The 19,565-nt window shown below is 35.2% G+C and overlaps 1 protein-coding gene across 1 annotated transcript; it reads left to right on the top strand.

Moving 5' to 3' along the window:
* Nucleotides 1–627: 627 nt before the first annotated feature.
* LOC121419034 (60S ribosomal export protein NMD3-like) lies at nt 628–11,866 on the top strand. The gene is made up of 11 exons (XM_041613315.1): nt 628–756; nt 3,056–3,190; nt 3,808–3,901; nt 4,601–4,810; nt 5,141–5,319; nt 6,646–6,742; nt 7,448–7,565; nt 8,034–8,185; nt 9,202–9,363; nt 10,870–11,077; nt 11,481–11,866. Exons 1-11 carry the CDS (start codon nt 716–718, stop codon nt 11,621–11,623), a joined length of 1,539 nt encoding a protein of 512 aa, XP_041469249.1. The 5' UTR covers nt 628–715; the 3' UTR covers nt 11,624–11,866.
* Nucleotides 11,867–19,565: the final 7,699 nt, after the last annotated feature.

The following is a 19,565-nucleotide window of genomic DNA, read 5'->3' as shown; positions in this document are numbered from 1 at the left end:
CCCAAATATAATGCCATTTTGCCCATATCATTTAAACTATAGAGGTATTATATTATAAAGTTACTCAACCCAGAAAGACTCGTACTCTTACTTCTCATTTCTTACTGTTTTCTTTCACTTTTTTTCACCACTAATTGGAAAATCATAATGGGCTGGCACCAGAACTTCCTGATAGGATACCGGTAGAAGATAACTTGATATTATAATTTTGGCAGTGACAAGATTAGGGAAAGCAGCACCATATCCTTTAGGTCATATCATATAAAATGTAACTATTGCTACAAGTGAAGAGAAACGACAACAAGAGGAAAAAGGGATGAGGTCGGGGAGAGAAAAAAAAGAAAGAGGGGGTCGGGGAGAGAAAGAATGATACCTTGGTCACATTTGTTCTACGGCGGCCGTACGGCGAGTCGAAAACACTCGTTTTAACAATTTTTTTGTACCAGCTACATAGGTGGTTTGAAGAAAAATGAATAAAACGACTGTTTTCGACTCGCCGTACGGGCGCCGTAGAACAAATGTGACCAAGGTATGAGAGAAAAAGGAAGCGAGAGAAAGAGTGAGACGCTAGCTAGCTAGCAAGCAGGAGATCGAGAGGGCGCTACATCTGATTGCGCAACGGGGTGACATCCAACCATTTCTGGAAAGTAAAACGACTAATAGGGGCTTGATTTTCTGGTTTTCAAAATAATTGAATCGGCATCAGTGACAAAACATGGAGTACATAGAGACCCAAGATTCAACACAGTCTATGATGTAAGTATTCATTATAATTTACGAGAGTTTTCTGTGATATTTCTTACGAGAGCATGCCACATGTCACTTCTTTTTTTTCAACTTGTCTTCAGTCCCACGTACTATAAATTGTGTCTTTAACCATGTTAACTTCCACTTGATTGTTGTGGCTCGTGGTTAATGGTTTGAGCAGAAAGTTTAACGTTAGAACTGGATTACTGGAAGTAGAACAGTGCAAGTTTTTTCAATGCCCATTTATTCAGATGAGAATTGTTTATAAGGTGAAATGTATGTTATACTGAGGTTTGTATAAATGTAAACTCGTAAAGATGTATCATATCTGTGATATTGTGAAAAATATTAATGTCGAACTCTGAAAAAGGTCTAATTCTAACGTTAAGTCAGACAGAGGAATGAAAAAATATGGGAAACTGAAATTATTCAACCATAAAAGCTTGTTCTCAAATATCGGATGGGTAAATCTATGCTTTGCATTTAATATCTGCAACAAGTTGAATTATTCAAATATTTTTTTCAATTGTTCAATTCAATTTTTTCCAATTCAATTTCATACATTTTCAAAGCAAAGGCTGAGCATTATCTACAATACATTGTAAGCAATATCCTAAGCCTTGTAAGCCGCGTAAGTTTTTTATATTGGAGGTGACAGCTCTGAAACTGAAAGCATTGCTTGTAATGAGTACTGTACATCATCTGACCATAGAAACGTAAGGATTATCAGGCCTACTAGTACTTGGGAAGTAATAAAAAATCTGAAGCCGTGCGAGCCCAAAAAGCAGCGATTGAAATATCACCTATTTTCAGATCAGCCTCAGCTTGTTTCCAGTCCAAAGAGACTCTCAGTAAATAAATTGGTGTGTTTTTTTCCAAACTCTAAAATCACAAGAGTTGGGGGATGAACATGCCATATTTGACCTCGGGGTCACAGGTAAGGAAACCCCTCAGAAGCTGACCTCTTCCGAAGATACACAAAGTTCTGCCCCCAGGACAGTCGCTACTACAAATCCATACAAACTGACATAGGAAAAAAGACAACAGCAGCGTAACAACAACTTGAACAAATACTACATCTCAAATGTGTTCAGCGAATTTATCGTCAAGACGTCAACCATCCCATACTGAAACTTTGCAAATCCTTTTTAATCTAGATCCTAGATGTATGAAGTTTTTTTTTCTTTAGTCTTGTTTTAAAACAAAATTTGAAAGATCTTAAATAATTGTTGTTTGATTGTTGAAGCAACTTTTTCTGCTGTGCAAATGCAAACTTTGATTACTATCAATAAATTTGATATAAAATATGTTAAATGATGATTATTTACTTATCAAACAAACCACTTTCATCTTCAATATCTGACATGTTTGCTCTATGATGCTCAGCATTGCTGTTTTTTAAGCAGCTCGTCTTTGCTTCTGTGATGACTGCACTTTCATACATGTAGGTTACCAGTGTGTACACTTTTATTTGTTATCCCATTTTAGCTTTAGGACAAGTTTGCTGAAGCTGAAAGTAACTTCTCTTCAGTAAATTGTATAGTGTACTATGATGATTGATAATAAAGACTTGGGTGACCCTTGCAGTGCTGCCAAGTAGTACGATTTTGCTGTATTTCATACGGAAATCAATTTAAAATATGGCAGTACGCTTTTTCATGATAAAATATGGGGAAAAAAAATATTAGAGAAGAAGAAGGTATTGTTCGCCCCACTACGCGTCCGGGAGCTTTGTATGATGATAAAATACCATGTTCGTTGACCCAACGTGACCTTTGACCATGATCATGTGACTTAAGATGTGTTCAAACACAATTCATGATCCTTTAAAAGCCTTATAATTTGCACCTGTGATTATCTGCAGCATGGCATCATATAAACAAGTGGAATGCCTCTGGCGGTCTCACCTGCATCACGCGATTCAATATAGTAGCAGTGCTGACTTTGTTTTCAAAGTCAGCACTGCTACTATATTGAATCTTAAGTCACATGATCATGGTCAAAGGTCATGTTGGGTCAATGGACATGGTATTTTATCATCATACAAGTGTGTTCTCTTGTAAATATTTTTTGCGAATAAGTTTTCAATAGCGGTTTTCTAAGTCGGCACTGCTGCTATATCGAATTGCGTAAATGCAGCGTAATGCAGGCGAGACTGCCAGAGGCGTTCCACTTCCACTTGTTGAAAAAAAAATGTACACGTTGTCTGATGTTGATGAGAAACTATGAATCCTCCCTTTTTTCAAATGTCGGATATAACTTCTTTTTTTTTCTTTATCTGTATCTTTTTGTATACATTTAAATAAAGATTGTGTTGCCAGTGTGGAACTCCTATTCAGCCCAACCCTGCTAACACGTGTGTAGCTTGTCTTCGGACCCAAGTTGACATCACAGAAGGAATTCCCAAGCAGTCGGCCATCCACTTCTGCAAAGGGTGTGAGAGGTGAATGCTCTACTTACTCTACAAAATTTTAATTGGGTAACCATGTGTGAAATGGGTTGTTTTCATCAAGCAGAGATGAATGAAAGATTTTGGTATATTTGTCAACTTAATGCAGCCAGGCAAATTGTTTTATTTTTTCATTTTCAGCAGCTACTTTCCACAAGTAACTGCATGAATCTGCAACACTTAATAAGCTTTACCATTTTAATATATTGGATCTGTTAAGTATTTTGGGGGAAATCACCCGAACACCCATTTAATTTTCACCCAGATTGCCACAACATGAATACACAATAGTGTCTTATTGTAATTCAATGCTCATCTCATAATCAATTATACATTCTAAGTGTTGAATATAATTTATCACAAATGTATTCTGAAATATCTGCATTTGTTCAATTTCTGTCCATCTCATAGCGTAGCTACTTCAATATCAAGAATTCATCTTTCTATTCATATACATGTGATTAAGAGAGAAAAGAAATCTATTAAAATATTCTTGATTTGATTTGCAGAAATCATTGTTTTCCAACAAATAATGACATATCGTGACAATATTTTTCATTTTTGTATATTTACAAAACTCATCAAATTAGCCGATGTTACTTTTATTTCAGGTATCTACAGCCTCCAGCCCAGTGGGTTCCATGTGCATTAGAATCAAGAGAGCTACTTAGTCTCTGTCTCAAGAAACTCAAAGGACTTGCCAAGGTAAGGAGTAAGGTCTCACTTTCAGCAGATTTCTTTATCCTGTTTCATAAAGAATTGTTATAATGTTATAAAAAGTGAACAATTTTTATAACAATTTTACAATCAGCCAGTCAGACTGAATGATTTCAGTAGCTTGCTACATTTATTGCAAATGTGTTATTAAAGTTTAATCAAACTGGCCTCTTTTTGTATGAATAATCAGTAGACCCATTTCTATCAGCCCCAATTTTCAAATTAATTACCATTGCTATTCTGATAAGCCAAACTATCTTGTTGAGGTAGCAGGGGCACATTGGCATTGACATTTCTTGCGATAAATCCATAACAGAGAGGCTCGTGCTGTGTTGTTTCAGGACTGTTTTCTTATGCAAGTTATAGACCAAATTTATACTTGTGATCAGAATCCCAAAAGAGTCTCCAAACAAAAAATTAGCAGTTCAAGGACTTAAGTGCCAAGTTTTGAATTCATAATTCATAACTAATTCATGTACATTTATGCATGTAATAGCCGTATACTGCCAAGACTTAAAATACCTGGGAACTATGAGGGCTAAATGTCCATTCATTTGAATTCTAATGTATGAATTTATTGAAAAAAAATTGTTTTAAAAGTATAGTCTACATTATTTCTCCCTATGATCTTTGCGATCGATGTTCATAGTACGTTGAATTATTCTTCTTTTGTGTGTGGTTATTTAGGTGAGACTGATAGACGCAGGCTTCGTGTGGACCGAGCCCCATTCCAAAAGGTTAAAGGTCAAACTGACCATACAGAAAGAGGTCCAGAGTGGGGCTATCCTCCAGCAGGTATTCATTGTGGAGTATGTCGTCCAGGGTCAGATGTGTAATGATTGCCATCGGGTGGAAGCCAAGGATTTCTGGAGAGCTGTTGTTCAGGTCCGACAGAAGGTAAGATTTTATCACATTTGAATATATGCCAGAGTAATGCTTCAGCTATATTTCGGATATTAGGTTTGCATATCATTGTGTTCTTTTTAAACATTAATTTCAAAGTTAGATTTTAATTACATGTTTATGATTATGAATATGAGTTAATTCCATATATGCATCAGCCAATTCAGAGAAATTCACCACAGAATTTTTTAAAGTTTGGAGATGATAGAATGTAATACATGTGTAATATTTTATTACTTTTTGTTATTGTTTTCTGTATTCTGCAGACTCTTTACAATCTTGCAAGGTACAATCCTAATTTCTGTTGTCTTTATCTCAAATCAGACGACCCACAAGAAGACGTTTTTCTACCTGGAGCAGTTGATCCTGAAGCACAATCTCCATGTGAACTGTCTGAACGTCAAGCAGCATGATGAAGGCATTGATTTCTACTACGCCTCCAAGGATCAGTCCAATGGAGCCAGGAAGATGGTGGACTTTCTTCTCTCAGTCGTCCCCTGCAAGTCAGTTGTAGACATGAATACTAAACTCTTGTTGTATCAATTGAGTATATTAAAACCTGGAGAGAGTTTCATCAACATTTTTGTTCTACTAGTTGTTGGTTGTGACAAATTTAGTTGATTTTGATTGGCTGACTAGCTACTGTTATCCAGGTAACTGGCTCAATAAAATGGGACTTGTCAGATAAATGTCTGACAAGTCCTTTCACGAAACACTCCCCAGGCCAACCCAAGTCCATCTCTTAAACTAAGGATATTGTTACTTATGCCTGAGCCCATCATATGTATAATTCATATCCCGTAATTTCACCCAAAAGTGACCAAAATCCTCATTGGACCCACAGTACAACAAAAAAACATCACGGTTTTCTTGATATACTCAAAATTGATTACTTTTTCATGGATTTTGGAATTCTTCATACTCAATTGCAGGGTGGTTTTAGGCGTCTGTGTATTACATTCTTGAGTTTATGTTGCTGTATAGCGCGTCCCCACAAAAATGTCCCACTGACAGAGGGCTGAATTAATTCCAAAAAGTAGTATTTTCAATTAAATATACGGGAGTAGAAAGCTCATTTCATAATCTAACTTTTATGAAAATTTCATTGGTCTCGCTTCAGCGGTTTTGAATGTACACTTTGTTACGTAACAGTGGTGCATTTTAGCCCATTCCAAGTTCGCAGCATTGATGTATTTCTGTATTGTCTATGGAATGTTAAATAACCCCCATTTTTTACATCCAGGATCTGAGCATCGACACTTCCCAATCCTATCCAGACTCTTCAAATCATAATTTTAGGCATGTTCAGAAGGGCAAGAAACTTCAAAAATGAAGTTTAATGATTAACATGATTAAGGGGAATCAGTGCACCAACTAGAAAGAAATTGTGAATGATGAGGAAAATAAAGTGAACAATGAAGGGGAATCCACAAGTTACACTTTGCGTAAGGGGACTTAACCAGTGGAAAAAAATCATTTAAAAGAGTATATTGAATTACATTGTTGGGGGATCCTTAACTGTCAGCCTTACTAATCCATTTTCTTGCTGCTCTTTGCTTTATTCATATTGTTTTTGTAAATGTCTTTAGGAGGTCCATTTCCAAGCAATAACATTACAATGACCCTCATGTGCTTATCTGTGTTTTTGGTCTTCAGTGTGATTTTTTTTTCAGCGTAGATGTCATGCTTGTACAAATTTTAATAGGTGTATGTAAATAAACCAGATCCAGATCTGCCACAATATGATTTGAAGGACTTTCTTGTGAAATCATTGTTCGCTGCAACTGCATTCTTATAGCCTTAATTATCATATGTTCCTATTTTTGCAGGTACAAGTTATCCCAACAGCTGATCTCACACGACATCCATAATAACACCTACAACTACAAGTACACATTCTCTGTTGAGATTGTTCCTATTTGTAAGGTGAGACCATTTTTTATATTTTGAAAAAAAACTTCCTACCAGGTTTTATCATTTGTGAGCATTGTTTATTGTTTTTTTTTTAATATTCCCCATGAACAAAGAAGTTGGCTTTGTGTGAATTCTTTCCTGGACCATGTTTCACAAACTATATGCCTCTCAGTGGCAATATGAATTAAACCAGGGTGCTACATAAGCACTTGCCCGATTGCCTGGGGCAAGTAAAAGTTAGGGTCGGGCAAGTGTTTTGAAGTAAAGACCAAAACTACTTGCCCGAATTGGGCAAGCGAAATTCTTACAGTAGAAAGACCCAAATTAGGGTCGATATATGATATTGACCCTAATTTTAGTTATGGCAGGCCAGATAAAATAAATTTGGATAAAAGAAATGCAATAACAAGGTAGATCGGTTAATGTCAAAAGAGAGAAAGGGTCAATGGTTTATAAAACTGCAAAACTTTCTTTTAAAGATGTAAAACTATTTTTTCAAGGATTTTTTTGGGGCTAGTGAAATAGATTTTGGGGCAAGTATATTTCAACTATTCAAAAATTACTTGCCGGACTGGGCAAGTGCTTTTGAAAATTTATGTAGCACCCTGATTAAACCAATCAGCTTTCTGAGATGATCTCCAAATATGATAATGACTCTCCTTCATACATCCCAATGATTTATAATAAGTAATTGACATTGTTTTTGTTTTTCGTCAGGACAATGTCGTATGTCTGCCTAAGAAACTGGCTGCCTCTCTGGGAAACATTGGACAGATCTGTGTGTGTAACAGAGTGTGTAGCACAGTCCAGTTGATTGATCCTAATACACTGCAAAGTAAGCACAAGATCATATTAATGTACTTTGGTGAAATACTTTTTCAATCATAATTGATATCTTTATGCCCTGATATATCCAGGGGCTAAAGTAATCCAAGACCTTAATGGCTATTGCCTCATATTGAAAGGTCAAATGCTCCTATTATTTGCTTGTGATATGACATGTTCCCTTTTGATTTTTTATTATTTTTTTTTACTTAATTCCAGAAAACACTTTCTTAATTGAAGAGATGTGTTTTGATTTAGATTTTAAGACATTTAGTGATTGTTTTTTTTTAAATATCAATTTGCAGGCTATTCCATAGATTTGGGGCAGCAAGGGCCAATGCCCAATCGCCAACTGTTACTTTGTTGGGCGAAACAGGATCTAGAACAGTAATTTTTCTGTGGAAGTGTGCATGTTTTGACTGTGTGATTGTATGATGATGAAAATTATTACATGACATGGTATTATTCTCTTTCATAGTTGTGGAGCTGAATGCAACAACATTTTGGCGTAGTCCGTTCAGCTCGTTATGTGATCCTCATCAGCTGACAGAGTACATGGTGCTGCAGGTGGAGAGGATAGCTGAAGGAGACATTAAACATGTCAAAGGAGGAGGAGCTAAGTCAAAGAAGGTAAATGATGATGGTGTTTGTAGTGGTGGTGGTGGTGGTTGTGGTGGTAGTGGTGGTGATATTGGTGGTGATGGTGTGGTAGTGGTGGTGGTTGTGGGGATGGTGGTGGCGATGAGAGATTAAGCATTTTCAAAAGAGGAAGAGCAAAGATTGTAAAAGAAGGAGTTTGTGGTAGTGGTAGTGATGGTGGTGATGGTAGTAGTAGTGATTGTGGTGGTTGTGATGACGGTGTTGGTATTTGTGTTGTTCGGTAGTAGTGCATTTGATGGTGGTAGTGTTGATGGGGTGGTGGTGGTGGTTATGGTGATGATGGTGGCGATGGTGGTGGTGACCCTGATGATGGTGGAGTGGTGATTGTGTGCATGTGGGGGGGGGTGATGCTTGAAATGATGGAAGTGGGAATGGTGGTGGCGATGACAATCATGATGGAAATTGGTGTTATTTTGAGAATGTTGATTGCATTAATAGTAGTTGTTGTGGTGATGGGTGTCGTTATAGTAATGGTAGGAATGGTAAGAACAGTAATTATAATGGTGATGATTGTATTGATTGTTTTAGCAAGGGGCGGTGACAGCGAATGTTGTGGTGGTAGTGGTGGTGATGACATTGGCAAATTTGTAGTGAATTTAGCCATGATTGTTGTGTGTGATTATTGTTGTGATGTGATTATTACTATTATTATTATAAGGAGGTGAAGAGAGAGAGAGAGAGAGAGAGGGGGGGGGGGACAAAGAGGATAGCTATCCATATGTTGGTGAATAGTGATAATAAAGATAATGATTCAGCTACTAAAGTAATTGTAAATTTTGATTTATTTTAGAGTTTTTCTGTAAATGATCAATGCCTCCCTCCCAAAACCCCCAATAAAATCTTCAACAGAATTATGAAATTGGGGAAATCATCTTTAACTACTTGATTTTTCAAAACACACTTCCTTGATATAATCCAAGTAATATGACTGTCTTCATTATCGCCTTTGTTTAACGATATTATTCCTCTATTTGTGCATCTCTTAGCATCTGTTGGCCGATGTCTGGTTGATGCGGATGCAGGACATGGGTGTGGTCGACACACAGTATCACTGCCGGACTCACCTAGGGCACCTTCTCTCTGCAGGAGACACCGTCAAAGGTCTTGATCTGGTCAATTCAAATGTCAACAACAAACATCTGGAACAGGTAGCAACATTGTCCATTCCTTGATATGATAATTGTAGTATTATTCGGCCATTTTGCAGAGTAATCCGTTGTGCAAGGTTTAAACAATGAATTACACGTGAGAGAATGCATTCAGAAAACAGCTTTTATAGTAAATATTTTTGTTTAGATGTATTGTAGAAAACAGTGGGAAGGAAATTAAAGAACATACCTGTACTGTTACTTCTAGTAGTTTAAAATAAATTTTATAGATTAGTTTACTTGAAATGATAATCAGAGTAATTCCGGGAGCCAATGATTTATCTGAAACTGATTGGTATGTGCCTGGAAATTTGTCTGGGAACAAACCTCACTATGGTTTCAAGGCAGCTCCAGGTCAGCCTTTCTGCTGCTTGATATAGTTGCTAATCATCCATTCTTGACCTGTTGATGTCGGGTACTGTTCTTTGTATCAATATTGTCAATTGCTATGAAGCTATTCTGCATTTACTTGCAAAAACTCAAGGAACAAATCTCACCAAGGTATTAAGGCTACACCAAGTCAGCTTCACTGGTACTTGATATAGTTGCTGGTCGCAAGTCATCACTGTCAATTCTTGACCCGTAAGTGTTGTTAGGTACTGTTCTTTTATCAGTGTTTTCTTGGCTGTTTCAGGTTCAGCTGGAGCATTGTCCAAAATGATAGGTATACTGCTCCTGTCTAAGCCTTTAGTTGCTTTCCACTGCCACATTTATGCTTGGTCAGTTATTGAAACTTGAATCTTTTGAAGTAGGGATATTGCTTGCTTGACCTTTCCTCCGATCTTTGATACTTCCATATTAGTAATCACTCCTCTTTGTGCCAACCCTGATCCCACATCATTATTCTTTTTGTTTATTTATGGCTGAGCTGCATTTAGACTTTTCCAGCAACAAAGTTTGCTGCTTTTGTCAAGTCCAACTTCTTCCAAGCGATAGTCCTTTGTTCCTTGGGTGATCACCATGGCAACATTATGCATTTGATTTCTCACCATTTTGGAAGAGATTGGGCATCAAAATTGTTGACAACCACGTATACTAGCCTGTTTCTGCTATCAAAGCCTGCTAATCCTCTTTTTTTATTATTTGCCATTGGCAAGTTCTGCAGTAGAGATCCTGAGTGAATTTCACTGTAATAAAGATTCCTAGGTGTGAGTTGAGGAACTGGTCCTTAATGCTCCGTTGGTTGCTCAGAATTGTACTTGATTTTATAGAATGATATTGTATTTCTTCCTCTTCAAACATGAAAATTATTATTACAAGAATGTAAAATGTACATGGACGTCCTTCTCATGAAAATACACAGAACAATCATTACAAACTTAATTAAATGAAACTGTGATCTACATGCTCTTCTTTTCCATATAAGATATTGCACATAATAAAAGTTTTTAATTTGAATTACACATTTATACCATTGCCTGAATCTTTACACATATTCTTCCACCCAAAAGTTGATATGTGTAACACTTTGAACTTACATGAGAATGATTGTTTCTAATCTTTCAGATGAAAGCAGAGAATGTTCCGGACGTCGTGTTGGTCAAGAAGCACTTTGGTGACCGAAGTCGCAGACATCGCAAGCGCAACTGGAAGCTGAAGACGATGACCAAAGAGATGGCTCTTCATGAGAATGCTGCTGAGAGGGACTACATGGGCTTCTTGGAAGATTTGGAGGAAGATGATGATTACAGGAAGAACGTCAATATTTATCTGGGTGAGAAATAAGTTCAGATTCATTATGAGGTTTTGTCAATAATGCTGCAGTCTCATCTGCAAAACCGACTCTCATGTTTTGTTGCATAATTATTCATCGTCATCATCATTATCATTATAATTATGATTATCATCATCATCATCATCATCTTCATCATCATCATCATCATCATAATCATCATCATCATCATTCTTATAATCCCTATCATCACTATTTTTATCAACACCATAGTGTCAGCGATATTACAGTTATTATTGTTACTATTATCTTATTTCGTATTGGTATCATATAGGAGAATCTTCCCAGGTATGGTGAAAATACTTGAAAATTTAGGGAAAACAAAATCATTTAGAAAAATTATCATTTGCATTTGATTAATTGACATCCATGTCTACTCTTACAGATCGGAGCAAGAACATTGCAGTGGAGAGCAGCGATGATGAGCCTACACCCCAGATTAGTCTTCAGGAAATGCTGGAAGACTTTCACATCGGAGACAATGAGGGTGCTGCGCAAGGTGGAGACGAAGCAACGGAAATGGAGTGATACATTTGAGACGCATCAGTAGCAGAATTTCTTCTCTTAAATGAAAATTATGAAATCTCTCGTTGAAAGTTCGAGAACCGGGTATTGATGAAATTTAAAAATGCTCATAATTTCAACCCACTGTTACATACTAGTAGGTCTGTGGGACTGTGAGTACTTGATGATTGCAGATTGTCAGCAAATTTAGGAGAATACCAAAATAGCAGAAAGAAAGATAGAAAAATCAAATTTTGTATAAGGGGATGTTACGATACTGCAACAAATAACAAACAAGATTTAATTTAAATTTCCCTTTTTTTTATTACAGGAAATAAATCATGTACTTAAACAAAATAAAACCAAATGATCTTACATTAATCTCTTGAAATCAGTTCTGGTGTTATTCCAATTTTATGGTCCAAATGACAAGATCCCAGTTGGCTGGCGAAAATTCACAATGATGGCGATGATGAAACTGATGTTGAAGTCCGATGAATAATAAGAGTCACTGTAACGAGTTGAAATGTCCGTGAAGACGATGTTGATGATGATTAACAGTCAATTTCAGCAATCCATGGGTTGAAGCGTGTTCATTGAACAGGTTGATGATGTTGATGATCTCGATGAGAACTGATAATTTCTCAAGATAACTGCAAACAGTTCATTGATGGTGGGCAAATAACTCCACACAATATAGATATTCCAGGTGGAAATAAACTGCTTTGATCTGATCTGGTGAAGTGATCTCATATGATGTGATGTGATCTCCTGCTCTCATATGATGTGATGATCCTTGGAAAATCTGCCAGCCTTAAATACTAATTACAAGTATTCTAGATCATTCTCAAATTTCAACTAATCTACAAGCTTCTAGAATTCACTCTTCTGGAAGCTTCTTTATTTCTAAAACATTCTTGAATGACCTCATTGAAATCAACATGTGTAAACAAAATACCTAAGCCTATTCATTTCCACTACCAATACAATTCTATTGTTTGGCTTTTCCCTATTCAACAATAAAACTCCTTGGCCTTTAAATAGGCAAGGCCTGCATAATAAAAAGACATTCTGGAAAGTTCTTTACAATTCTTGGCTATCCTTAAAGGGAAATAACTAAGAGATGAATGTAATTGCTTTTAATATTCTTTTACAATTATTCTTATATGTAACAGGGAAAATACACACAATAGCACCTAAATTACATTTTCAGGCTCTAAAACAGGTTCTGTGACATTTGCTTTGGCAACAATTGCTCCTATGGGAAATCTGCCTGTTAAGCCAAACATACTGGGTAACCTCCAAAACTAAATAAACCTAAATCTTTATCCTTACATCATTCTGAACCAATAACTCCATTACAGTCGTCGTAACTCTAACCATATGCCCTCTGAGATATTAAGACCATAGCAAATGTCATGTCGCCTTATAAGATACATGAGGTATACAAATTGATGACATGGTGTCTGTTGAAGGTGTGAAAGATGGTTATGAAACATCGGTGTAACGGTTGCTAGTTCATTGTAGGGTCCATCCTGAACACCTTCATTGAGAGAGGATTTATGTGAATGGAATAGGTGAAATCCTCATTTGATGAAAAAAAAGTGATTTTCCTTTTCTTTTTAATAGAGCCACAAAGTAATGAAGAAAAATTGTAAAAAGTGAGATCTCTTGGGTACTTAATCTCATATAGTTCATTGAGAACCATTCTATCAAGACAACGATCATCAGTATCTAGATGTAATTGTAATAAATTAAGGACAACCTCTATTCCTCTTGTCAACCTCTTGTCCTAAATTAAAAAAAATATAGTTGATTTCTACTTTATCCAACACTATAAATGTAGGGCAGACATGAATATGTAATATTTCCAGTGATAATATGACGATGCATAAATGTTTTTCTGTGGCCTATTTTATAGGACTATGCTCAACACTGTAATATTATTAATGCTTCTGTAATTTATCTCATTTGACAAAACAAAATATTAAGGAATGTTCCTATTAAGTTTATTTTGAAATCTATTAAATCAAATTGGTTATATCATTTTGGCTTGTATATTCTATCAAGGTGTTTTAGTTTTGAAGAATCAAAAGACTCGTTAAGCATGTATGTTTTAGTTGTAGAGAATCAAAATTTGAATGTAAAGGGCAAAGAGAATTTGATTGGAGAAAGAATGTTGAAAGGAAGAAACGGGTAGAACTGTAGAGAGAAAACAGGAAAATAAGAGAGGGAGGGGATGAGAAACATAGGAGGAAAGAAAGTATGAGATGAATAGAAATGACGAGTGAAAGAGGGAGGAGAGATGGAAAAGGAGAGATTAAGTCAAACTTATATTGGCTGGTCAGACTGGAACAATGCATTCTGTATCATTCTTGCCATCACCAAAATCAATCATCAGTTTATCATCAGCATAACCACCACCATCTTCGTCATGGTCATCAAGATCTTTATCAACATCATCATCACAGATACCTTCATCATCATCATCCCCATCATAATCACCGTCTATTAAAACAAACAGAAATAAAAAAAAAATGTGATCACAAGAATTTGATCCTCAGCATATTTGAAAACTTTTATTCTCATTTCTTTGGCAGGAAAAGTGGTAAAATACAACAAAAAAACAAAAGAACATGGAGAGAATGATTAAAGTTTTGCATTGTCCACACAAATGTTTGGATAAAAACACGCTGAAAAAAATCTTAAAAATCAATGACCAAGATAGTCTAATGGATAATGGGGAAAAGTTCATGCATGAATTACTGGACACATTTACACACTTAAAAATATATTCTCTGTAAAGCATTTGTTACATTTTATTTATTTTCAGGAAATATGAAAAAAAAATCCCATCTTGGATAGAATGTTCAACAGTACAATGGGGCATATTTTTTAAAATGTTTCTTCATGCCCCCAGAACGAATGACCCTCTGGACTAAATACAGACATATTACATATTGCTTAAAATGTGGACTTGGGGTGAATTTCTATGTGTTAATTTGAATTGGAATATAAATGTAATATGAAGACTGGATAAAAAAAAAACAAATTAAATGCAAGAAGGCAGCATCTTGCAGCACATGTTTTCTCACCCATAATCCCCATTACTTCATATGATAGTAACGAGCTAATATTTCCTTAAATACATAAATGATGTATGGTGTATGAAAAATTAAATTTTCGTAAGGTCTTTAATATTTAAGGGGAATGATTTTCATTTAATCATCAATTGAATAACTTTGTTCTCAAATTTTGGGTAAATCTAACAACGGTAAAAAAAATTGTAATATGAACGATTCCAGTGAAAAAAAGGCTAATGAATTTTAGCAAGTATGAAACAAAACTAGAATCATGCTAACGCTAATCACAAATTCAAATTCTACTCCAGAGGTGAATTCCTCTGTTAACTAAAATTCACTAAATTCACAAAAATTACGGTACAAATTTTCTGTGTGAAAGGTCTGATGATTCTAAAGAACTGCGATCATCATTACAATGATGATTCAAGATTTACATGTGTAAAGGACCTTTGTCGGTAACTACCAATATAGACAGATTTCATATTCACATAGCCTATAATAATCACAATGAACATGCATCAAATGCACCTATAAATATGACAACTATGTATCTAATCCTTCGAATATCAAACGGGGCCATTTCATAAAGCTGTTCGTAAGTTAAGAGCAACTTTAAGAAAGGTTGGTGAACCTCTTACTCGCTAAACCATCGCCAATGGTGTATACCATTCACCAAAAGAAAGGATCCCCAGTCATTCTTAAAGTCGCTCTTATCTTACGAACAGCTTTAATGAAACACCCACCAGAAGTAGAAAGCTCCCTTATATTTTTATACCAACTCCTTTCATTTCAAAATGACTTTCACTTGTTATTTACATTTTCTGAAAATTTTATCTTAGATACATACAGTACATGAAAATTATTTCTCTTGATGAAATTATAAAAATTTCCTGTACAATATACGGTACATCAATTACAATTAAATAGTGCAAATTTTAAATGTTGCTGAAACATAACTGTTATTTACTTACATGTATTTTTGTGGGGGACAAGTCCTAATTTATTGTTTTTGCAGTAAATCTCTTTCCTAGTCCTACTGAATCAAATTACCATAGATTTCCTTTTCAGGAAGGAATACTAAATATTCCCAGAATATTTCCCTTGGGTCGGTTGTAAATATGGTTTCAATATGGCTACCATCTCAGTAGAAATGTACAATTCTAATGTTATTGTACTCACATGTTATGTTTTTACTGTATTCTATTATGTATTATTTGTTATAAGCTAAGGAATGCATTAGATTTGAAATGTATTTTATATTGCAAATAAAGAGTCAAAATGATATTTTGTTACTTCTATTTGTTAAGAGGGAAAAGGCAAGTCACAATTTTGATATGAGATTATTAGTTACTCTCTAGATAAAATACTGTATCAATTAATCACTGGCAGTTTCATTGGTCGAAATCCCTGATCCCAGATCCCTGATTCTCTCATAAGATAATACTTTTATGTTATTCACATATATATAGGCTCAAAGTGGTCTACAAGATAATAAAAAATGTTATGTTGAAAAAGCTCTAAAACATGGTAAGTTTCAAATGAAAATATGAAAACTTGATCTCTGAGAATAATAAATGTAATGATAGGCACTATTAAAGGTCAAGTCCACATCAGAAAAATGTTGATATAAATCGATAGAGAAAATCAAACAAGCATAATTTCATCAAAAGAGGGTTATTGCATTTTCAAGTTCCACTTAATATTCTTTTACAAAATAGTTATATGCACAATTTAGTCACATGCAAATGAAAGAACTGATGTCCCTCACTATTTCTTTTATTTCTATTTTTTGAATTAAACAATACAGTCAGTCGGCAAGCCCCTGAGTTAATGAGCAAATGGGCAAGATTTATCCATAGAGCTATCCAAGTCCTCTCGTGGCTGAATTCATGTTCCTGCAAAATCTCGTGAATTGTGAGACTTTCTTTCTCAAAGAATTTAACCACTTTCTCCTTGAGTAAAATTGATTATTTTTGTACCATGGGGAAGAGTAGATGTTACTTTTATATATTTGTCATTTCTTTTGAATGAAATATTTTGATAAATAAGTTAATTTTTCACATGAAAAGATGCATCAAACAGAATTTTCTTCCTCTGTTTTCACTTGCAAATTGTGCAACATTTTGTGTTTTAGGTACCAACATTATTTATATCATCAGAAAGCTCAAACTCTATACTTTCTTACAATGTCCCACTTGATATGTGGCATCTTTCAGATGGGTCAGCAGCCAGCTTTTTCCATCAAGATGCAAGACGAGATTTCTGAAATTTCTGAGTCACATAAAATCCAGAGTTCTGATTGGCTGAATAATGTTTTCACAACAACAGGCGCGGGTAATTTGAAGAGATTACCACATGGTGAGTGCATAGAGTGTGACCTTGCAGAGGCCCAGTGTGGGGAACATTGGAATTTGCGTGGGTGTGTGGTCTGTATGACCAATCAGAGCGCAGTATTCTTGTTTTTGAGCTGCTAAATGTACTTGGCCTATGAAAAGCTGGCTGCTGACCCATCTAAAATACATCTTCTTATAAAAATTATATCATATTAAAGCTTAGATCTTCAGCTTTATCATGATCTAAAAATCATTTGTGCTCAAACAGAAATTAAGTGTGAAAACAACAACTTTTGTTGCATGAAAAAAGTTATTTTGTTTCATGTTTTATATCACAAGTTTTCCCTATATTACAACATTCTTTTAAAAGTCCAAACACATGACCTAAAAGAATGATTCTTCTTCTTTACAAAGATACCAAAAACATTAAATTTGGTCAATATTTAGAGCAGCAATGGCCGAATAAAAAGAGGTGTTTTGGTTCGCACCAAGCTCATTAACAATGCAAAAACCCTCTATTCATGAATATCACTTGGATAAAAGAAGCCACTTTTTCAGGGCTTGCCGACTGACTGAATATTTCTATTTTTACAGATTTGACAATACAGATCAACTTCATTAAACCATAATATATTGAACAATGGTAATTCCACATGTTTAGGCACAAATAAAACTTTGTTTCACAGGACAATAATTGGGTGAAATTTGAAAATGTCATAACTTCCTTATGTTACATTATTTTGATGAAATTTTCATTGTTATACTGTTAGATTTCCTCTTTTTATTCAAATCAACTTTTTGTTGGAGTGGACTTGTCCTTTTAAGTGCATCTATTCTATAACATGAGGTACTACTCTAGTATACCCAAAAATAAAATAGATCAACTATTATGATGATTATGTCATCGGCTTTGTGGTACAACTGATATTACAATTGGGTTTCAACCTCAAAATATGTATATTTTCAAAAAATATAATCTTTATATATATTTCACCTCATCTAGAACATTGAACGTTTTCAAATAAAACTTTAAAATATTGTGCAACAAGTATTACATTCCATGATTTTCTCAACACAAGTCTTCTTGGTTTTAATGGTGATTTGTTATTAAACAAAGTTCTTGTAATTACATGTACATGTACAAAATACTGTTTTTATCCACAATGTGGATTCCTTGCATCTCCATATCAAACATGATATATCTGGCTTTGAATTAAAGACTCTAATATAAATTTGATTCACATCCAAATTTCTTTTTATGAAAATACTGAATAGCAATATAACTAGCTCTATTTCTTTAAAGTAAAACTAGTACATGCCGGTGTTTCATAAAGCTGTTCATATGTTAAGAGCGACTTAACAAACCACTGATGATCCTTTCTTAGGTGCTATATCAACATCAATGGAAATTTGGTGTATATCATTTAACACAAGAAAGGATCACCAGTCATTCGTAAAGTCACTCGTAAATTACCAACATCTTTACAAAACATCCATCCGGTTGCCAATCTGAAACCCTGATCCCATAAATACAAGATATTGGGTAGGCGTAAATGATCCTCTGGCTTGTCAAAATCTGTTCAACCTACAATGTAAGTCTTTCACAAGGCCAAGATGGCAGGCCAAAGATTCTTCACTGCATTTGGGGCGGGCAAAAGCACCGGACATAACCACAAACACAGGCGAGCTTAAAAGCTTAAGATTTGGGCTGGCTTCCTCACCGGAACCAACACTGGCACAAATATTTAGCCTACACAAGTGGTTTCACATCAACATTTTGGAAAACCATTAAGATCTTTTCGGAAAGGGGCAGGGATGTGCTTGAGGCCAGAATTTTTGAATCACTAACTGGAGGAAACCTCCCATAGACTTTGTACATGTAACTCGGCCTAAAGCTGGGCCAAGGCCGGAAAAATATGACCTTGAGGCATGCCTCAACAACATCCCTAAAAAGAGGTACTTGCTTTCCAGGGCAATTGCTGTACATGTAGATCACCTTTAATAATATACCCACTAGTTTTTTCCCGAATATGGCCCCAAAACACCTTTTATACCATCAGAAAAGTTTCATTTTAACATGATTTCACATTCTGCAACATCTTGATAAATTAATTGGTTCGCACAACCATGTGGAATGCATAATATGTTCAAACTTTGGATAATTACCAACATGATCTACTTGATAATTAGTATCACATCGCTTTTAAAAGAACAACAAACAAATACTAGCAATCTATTTCACAATCACATGACATGTTTTCATATACTGTACATGCATAATACAATTTCCATTTTTTTTTATTCAATATCGTAAAAGAGAAAAACTTTCTATAGAAAACAGAAAGATATTAGAAACATGATGATAATGGAATATTCAGAAAAGCATGATTTTTTCTGAGTGACCCTAATATGACAGTTGGTGATGTTAATCAACGCCACAAATTCAAAAAATATTTGTCCGTTCAGAAAGGAATGATAGAGGGCTCACTCATGATGCAGTTATAGACCCAAGCAGGGGCCTATTGAACGTACATACAGCTAATTCTAAGA

This window comes from Lytechinus variegatus, chromosome 1 (genome assembly GCF_018143015.1).
Source record: "Lytechinus variegatus isolate NC3 chromosome 1, Lvar_3.0, whole genome shotgun sequence".
NCBI classification, from domain to species: Eukaryota; Metazoa; Echinodermata; class Echinoidea; order Temnopleuroida; family Toxopneustidae; genus Lytechinus; species Lytechinus variegatus.
Note: the sequence above shows the minus strand (reverse complement) of the source record. Positions and strands in the feature narration are given on the sequence as shown.

Bases quoted from the DNA above. Each gene is read 5' to 3' on its own strand.
- LOC121419034 (XM_041613315.1), top strand. From the start codon at position 716: ATGGAGTACATAGAGACCCAAGATTCAACACAGTCTATGAT. The intron at 757-3,055 runs GTAAGTATTCAT...ATTTAAATAAAG, and splicing joins GATTCAACACAGTCTATGAT to ATTGTGTTGCCAGTGTGGAA. The intron at 3,902-4,600 runs GTAAGGAGTAAG...GTGGTTATTTAG, and splicing joins AACTCAAAGGACTTGCCAAG to GTGAGACTGATAGACGCAGG.